Raw genomic sequence first — 7291 nt, 5'->3', positions numbered from 1 at the left:
GCTCAACCGACTGAGTCCCCCAGGCGCCCCCCAAATCCCCAAACTTTGTTGAGTGAGTTGAATAAATAAAAATAGGGTGTCTGGTTTTATGATTGCCTGGACCACTGCGTCAAAGGATATGTATTAATAAGGTCATGACAAGGGTCTGCGGTGCCCTTGTCTGCATCTACCTTTTTTATGTCTTGAATGAGAATTATAGATACGTTGATCAAATTTGCCAGTGGCCTGAATTTGGGATGAGTAGCTAATATTCTGAACTTGGAAAGGCCTCAACAACGTAAGTTATGCTATTTATAACACCATGTAGAATGTTTTCTTTCTAAAAATGTTTTTTGATGATTCAATTAATACAAGTTTATTGTAGGAAATTTGGGAAGTGTGTTAAAGAAAAAAAAAACCCGTAATTGCCATACTCCGATATAACTCCGGTTAACATTTTGGTGTATGTCCTTCTAGAAAACAACTCAAAAGAGGGACCAAGCTGTATATGATGTTTTCTAACCCAGCTGGAATTAGAAAATGGTATTATAGCACAACCCTCAGGAGTCCTGGCTGTGGAATCAGTGCCTGAGCAAAGCCTGTATCGCTTGGTGACCCTGGGACGAGTCACCTCCTGTTGCTGCCTCAGTGGTCTCATCCTAAAATGGGATGATAGCACTACCTGTATTGATACATTGGATGATCCACCTAAGTACTTAGCGTCTTGCCTGAGCTGTAGTGTATTTGTTAATGTCAGAGGCGTAGTATTAGGCTTTTAGGCCCAGGTGGGCTCCTAAAGGTCATCTGCCACAACCCCCCTCGTTTTACGGGTGCAGGACCGGAGACTCAGAGGAAGGTGATTTGCTTAATGTTGTCAAGCTGATGTTTTAGTAGATTCAGGTATGTTCTTTGCTCAGATGCCACCTCCTGAAGCACTTCTGTCTCCTGGCCACCTTTCCCCTTGCCACAGGCCGTGGGAAGCTTATTTTGTGCTTTCACGACCCTTTGTGTGTATATTTTTTCTGAGTACAAACACAGATTTGAGTTTGTGGTTTTATACGTTGATCTCTTCCACTAATCTGTGAGTTCTTCAAGGGCTTGGCTAATTGTCCAGCCTTGTGTTCAGAATCAAGCTACTTGATAGCCACTATGTAGTGGGGTGTTTTAAATGAACGTGTTGTGGATGTGGGGCAGAAAAGCTAACAAGTAGTGGAATAGTGTCCGGCCTATGGAGAGGGATAATTCTATTGGGTGTTGTTCATCTTGTAAGTATTTATTGAGCACTTACTTTGTGCAGACATGAGTTCATACAGGGGATTCAATGCTCTACTGGGCAGACTTGTCCGTTTCCTTACAGAGTTTGTGGTTTAATGGGAAGATGGACACCACATAACAAATTACATTTTATGCTTGTTGTTGTATTGAGTGCTATAAAGAAGAATAAGGGTGCCAGGAGAGCCAAGAGTGGGAACCCTGGCTTGACTACGTGGAGAGAAGAGGTCAGGAAAGGTTCTTCTGAGGACCCAGTAAGCCTCAATCTGAAGGATGAGTATGTGTTAACCAGCCAAAGTGAGGGTTGGAGACATGGGTATGGGAATAGCATGTGCAAAGGCCCTGAGGGAGGAAGGAACATGGTGCCTTCTAGGAATTAAGGAAGATCAGGACAGCTGAGACTGGTGAGATGGGCAGAGGCCAGCTTCTAGAGGGCTTTGTAGATCATATTACAGGTTTTTTAATTTTAGCCTAAGAGCAGTGGAAACCCTGTGAAATACCGTGCTTGATTCTGAATACTTGCTTTTATTTTTAAAATTTTTTTCTTTAACGTTTATTTATTTTTGAGACAGAGAGAGACAGAGCATGAACGGGGGAGGGTCAGAGAGAGAGAGGGAGACACAGAATCTGAAACAGGCTCCAGGCTCTGAGCTTTCAGCACAGAGCCCGACGCGGGGCTTGAACTCACGAACCGCGAGATCATGACCTGAGCTGAAGTCGGCAGCTTAACCGACTGAGCCACCCAGGTGCCCCTCTGAATACTTGCTTTTAAAGAAAAGTTGACCTGAGCATAATAGGTGACTGGGATGATAAAGGATCGAAAGTTCATGTCCTGTTTGGGATATTTATTCCAAAGAAGAAAGTAGAAGATTTACACGATGTGTGAAGGAATGTTATGTCCCAGAGGAAATAAGCTTGTTTTGTGTTGCTGCAGAAAGCAAACCTCAGACGAGTAGAGAGATGATCAAGGGGGCGGCTCTTGTCTGAACGTCAGAAGCCGCTTCCTAACCCCTAGAATTCGGTCTGCCTTGGTGGATGGAGAGCAGTAAGAGGAGGTGTGTAGGCAAAGCCTACTGCAAGGCCATCTGGGGGACGGTGGTAGAAAGTCTGTTCATGGTGGGAGTGGCCTTCAGGCCTTTTTATGCTCTGAGAGTCCCTAGTTCCATAAATCAAGGAAAGTCTGCACATTTCAGTCTGCCTTGCAAATGATTCAGCAGACCCGGAACTTGACTTCATCTGTTTCTTTACTCTGAACATTCATGAACTTGGGACTTTGTAAAAATAAATTTGTAAGATGAAGGTTATTTTTAACCTAACTAGTAATACTTAACTTTATTAACATTAAATACTCAAAGTTGTATTTATTGAATTATTTGGGTCCAGGAGTCCTGTGGTGCCAGGAACAAACAGCTATGTTATTGGTAGGTTAGCCTGCAGCTGACAGTCATGGCTAAAGCAAGCTGATGTGTAAATGGAATTCATCATTTCAAGCTAAGGGGAGAATACCATTCCAAGAGAAATGAAAACACCAGGATAATAAGCACTAGCTACTCACGGGATGTTTTTGTATTCGTGTGTAAATTGGAAGAGAAGGCAGAAAGAAAACAAATTTTTTTCCGAAGAAAATTGGATGCTGCTTCTCTTAGGAGAAGTTTGGACATGGTGCAGGTAGCCAGATTCATGTTATGGAAATGAGAAGCAACAGGCAAAAAAAAAATATCGAGCGTTGTAGCCTGCAGCCGACTATCAGATGGGGAATTGAAAGGCAAAGAGAATTGGAAATAATTGTGGTAGAAGTGATGGATGGAGTAGAATTCTCATTTGGAATGGAAACGGCGAGTAGGAAACGTCTCCAAGCCATCTGAATCTGGGGGAGCAGCGTGAGGGGAGAGAGTGACAGCGATCCAAGCACTCTGGGGTAGAGCGGTAATGAAGGTTTCCGCTTCCTGGGCATGAGCTGGGATGCAGCCTCCCACGTATAGTCACCAACAGGCTTTGTTGGTGGAGAGAGAGGATGCGCTCCCCTCCCCTGTTCTTGTTGTGTAGATGGACATCCAGGGAAACGGATTGATCTAGCGGGCACACTTCACAAGGTGGGTTCTCTCTTCCCTTAACGGAGACTCCCATTTGGTAATGTTCAGCCCCCAAAAGGTTTCTCCCTTCTCTATCCTTACCCTCATCTTGGTTGAGTTGATAGTTAAGATGGATGGTGAGGTCTAGGGGATGAATGAGCCGAGATGTTTGGGGGTTTGGTGTCTTTTTTTTTCTTTTTGGGGGGGAAAAAAGCTGAGTCAAAGAATCTGATTGCAGACCCTAAACTGTTGCTCGACATATGGGGCGTAATGATCTCTGCAGGGAGAGAGGCAATTCTGTGGGCAGTCAGGCTTCACTGTGAGGTCTGTCTTCATGGACTAATGCATCTCTTGTCGCTCTTTCCTTTTGGGAACAACGCAGCAAGCAGAGGCTACCAAAAGGAAGTACCGAGCATCCAGTGAGGCTCCCCCAGCGAAGCGGAGGAACGCGGCGGCGTTTCTCCCAGCCAAGAAAGCTGCTGCTGAAGAAGCACAAAGGACTTTTAAGGGGAAGGCACAGAAAACATTTTCTCCGAATGAATCTTTGGTTGGTGTGAGCGGTAAAAACCGAGAGCAGAAACCAAGCATTAGGACTTCTTCGTTATTTAAAAACAACCCCGAAATTCCAGAGCTCCACAGGTATGTTCAGGCACAGATGCACTTCGGGAATAAGAGGAGTGAAGTGTATTCCGCCTTTTGCTCTGTTGATTGGAACTGATGCCCGGGTTTTGTTCGTCATTTGCAGACCTGTAGTAAAGCAGGTGCAAGAACAGGTGTTCACCTCAGACGCTTTTCACCAACTGGACCTCCACCCACATTTAGTAAGTAGCTCTCAGTGTCTCGTGTGGTCGGTTTTTTCGATGTGGTTATTCATTCGGAATGTCTAGAGAGCAAAAGAGTGGTTATCTCTGCTCCCAGCTACCTGAGTGAAGTCAGACTGATGAGACGCTCTTCTGGGATAATCCCAGTGAGCTTACGTTACTCTTCACTGTCCCAACCTCCATCCCCACCCACTTTTTAAGGAACCAAACACTCCCCTCACCTAATTCAAATTAGGCCAGACAGTTCACCTAATGTGCCTAGGACAGGCTCCCAGTCATGGGTAGATGGGACGCGGAGGCTGATCTGGATGGGAGAGGGGACTGAGCTGGCATCTGTGTCTCAAGGGTAGCCTGTTACAAAGAATTGAAGAAGACGGGGCTGTTTTAACACACGTTTTCTACAAACAGATGGGCCCTTTTTTTTTTTTTTTTTTTAATTTAACCATGAGTGAAGTTTCTGCTCTTATTTATGAGTAAGGAGTGAAAAATGCGTTAACTTTTAGGGAATCTGGTTTTCCTTTGCTCCTGTGGTCACAGCTCACTTAGTCCTTCAGGGTGCCTTACGTAAGCTGTTTTCGCACCTACGGGTTTGAGCAGGGACATCGAGCAGGGTCGTGCTGTGGGCATTTGGGGATGGATAACTCTTTGTCATGAGCACTGTCCTGTGCGTGATAGGATGTCCAGCAACACCCGTGCCTCTACTCACTTGATTCCAGTGGTGTCCCTGGCCCCACTTGTAGCCACCAAAAATCTCTCTAGATGTTGCCACCTGTGTGGGCGCAGGGGTGGAGCGGAACCACCCCCAGGCGAGACTCACCGGGTTGGAAGAACTTGACTTGAACATAGTCATCAGTTTTTTCCCAGTATCTTCTTTTTTCATTAAATGGGTTTTTACCAAAAAGTCAGAAGTTAAAAATATTTATTTTTTGTGTTCTCTTTTAGATTTCCACAATAAATACGGTCTTAAACATGACTAGCATGACCAGGTAAGGAAGGGTTCGAGGCCAGTCTTGATTTTCTTAAAACTTGGATGGCTGTAACCAGATGAGATCTGAATTATCTGTGGCATACAGAGCACATTTTTGTCTTGGTGTTAGAGAACACTGCCAGATTGCTGCCCATCGAGGGCCTGACGCATCACTTAGCCACTCAGTTCCCTCACTTGTTAAATGGAGAGGCTGAGTCCCCATCTACTCCTGTTCTCAGCTCTAAACTGGTCCAGATGATGGTCTCCATGTGATCCTGCTGCCGTCCATGCTTCCCTGAGAATAACATGTCCACGATGCAAAATTTCTCATGTCATTGTTTACTAGTAAGAATTAGAGGCAACCAAAAAGACAGGAGTAGGTATTTGATTGGATAGAGCGGGATATTGAAAAAATTTATTGAATGTTTAATAATGACGGTTCTGGAAAACGGAATAGTAAAAGGTGTAGAGCAGAGGTGAACTTCCTTTTTGTGAGCACCTATGCGTGTTTACATTTTATTAGTCATCACATTTTACTCATAGGTGCAAATTGATGAGTATTGAGGAGTGAAATAAGGAGCCCCCTCCCCAATTTTTTTATTCAGTTTCATCAACCAAATTTAAATGAATTCTGTGCCCTTTTTGTTGTTTGTTTTTAAATACACATGTGGACACATCCTAGTGCACCTTGGTGTTCTGGAGAGTGCGAAGAGCTCCAGGCTATCAGGATGGCTCACGAGATTTCTTGTACCCTTTGGCGTGGGACTCTTCCCACAACGTCTGCCACGGGAGGCAGGTGCATGTGTGCTATGCTCTCGTGGTAGCTCCAGCTTGTCACCACGCCTGTCCCTTTGTTTTTTGTTTTTTTTTAAATCAGTCTGCCAGAATGGCCAGGCTCTGGCTTGCCTCAGCATTTTCAACTGAGTTCCAGAAATTTAATTGAGGTTTTACTCCTCCAGCCGTCAGAAGCTCCTCAGCAACTTCGCTCGAATGTCTCGATACTCCAGGGTGGCAGTTGGCAGACAAGCGACGCGTGGGGGCGGTTGCGATCTGTGTGTCCTGCTTCTCTGCCTGTAAACACGACAGGGTAAAACATTACCGACGAGCATGTGTTCTCTCTTTTGGGTGGCCCAAGCGTTCAGAAGCAAAGTATTCCCGTGTTGCTGGAGGGCAGAGATGCTCTGGTGAGGTCTCAGACGGGCTCAGGTCAGTCATCATTTAACTTCTGTCCTTCTTCCCCCGCTACCAAGGCCACAGTCACCTTGTAGGTCACGTCGCGAGATGGCTATCTGTGGTGGCGGCTGCTTTGCTTTCTGGGGGGAGGAGGGGAGGCCATGCTTGCTCTCGATTAGGGCCCTGAATTTGTTCTTGCGGCGAAAGGAAGGGGGTGGCTGATGGTGCTGTGATCAGGAGTGATCCGGACCTGGCCAGGTTCTGCTCTCGCTCTGCAGAGCCTCTGTCAGGGCTCTGCCCAGTCCACCGTCTGTGGCTCGAGCTGCCGTCCTCCCTCCAGTGGGGGATAAATAGTTTCTTAGAATAAAGCATGGTTCAACATGAGCACACACTGATTGGATGCTAGTTGTTTTGCTGCAATGTGGAGCACAGATTTTGCTTGTTCCACATCGTCTGTAGACGTGTTCTTGTGAGCCTCTTGTGCCCTGCATGGGGCTAATCAGCTGTTCTCCACTTCCCCCCAGCTCAGCCACCCACCTGGTGGCTTTTGCCATTCCTTGGTTTCTTCCTGGTCTTTAGAGGCTAGCTCTGGGGTTCAGACTGGCTTCTAAACACCTCGGTGCTGCCCACATCATTCACTTGACCAGGAGGCTCATTGGAGTGATTAAGGATGACTTTAGAGGAGGAGTTTTCTGGCTTTGAAGGATAGTCATCCAGTTGAGCTTTTGTGTAACTTGGGAAATGTGTCATTGTCTCCCTTCTTGGCTGGAGAAAGGAGCTGAAGCTGCAGGGTGTTTTGGAAGTAGTGCGTTCACAGAGCAACATTGGGAGTCATGGCAGGGGGGCAGATGCTGCCTTTACCGCTCTTGGATGTAGGACTTAACACTTTTCCTGTCCCTGGCTTTTAGTGCTGCCCAAAGATAGCAGAGACCGTTTTCTTTACTGCCTTCGCCCTCCCTCCATCTTCTAGGGCCTGTGATTTTAATTGCTTCTGTACTTTTTTAAAA

At 46.0% G+C, this 7291-nt stretch overlaps 1 protein-coding gene across 4 annotated transcripts in view; it reads left to right on the top strand.

Annotated features, from left to right (window-relative positions):
* The window catches only part of DDX31 (DEAD-box helicase 31), a 72792-nt gene that overhangs the window by 2128 nt on the left and 63373 nt on the right, over positions 1 to 7291 (top strand). For all 4 annotated transcript variants that reach the window (XM_078436314.2, XM_078436313.2, XM_078436315.2 and 1 more), the window contains exons 2-5: positions 3706 to 3962; positions 4069 to 4144; positions 5087 to 5130; positions 6247 to 6317. In XM_078436314.2, the coding sequence (XP_078292440.2) occupies positions 3706 to 3962; positions 4069 to 4144; positions 5087 to 5130; positions 6247 to 6317 (448 nt within the window). The remainder of the gene's footprint in view (positions 1 to 3705; positions 3963 to 4068; positions 4145 to 5086; positions 5131 to 6246; positions 6318 to 7291) is intronic.

Source organism: Panthera onca, chromosome D4, assembly GCF_046562875.1.
Source record: "Panthera onca isolate mPanOnc1 chromosome D4, mPanOnc1 haplotype 2, whole genome shotgun sequence".
NCBI classification, from domain to species: domain Eukaryota; kingdom Metazoa; phylum Chordata; class Mammalia; order Carnivora; family Felidae; genus Panthera; species Panthera onca.
Note: the sequence above shows the minus strand (reverse complement) of the source record. Positions and strands in the feature narration are given on the sequence as shown.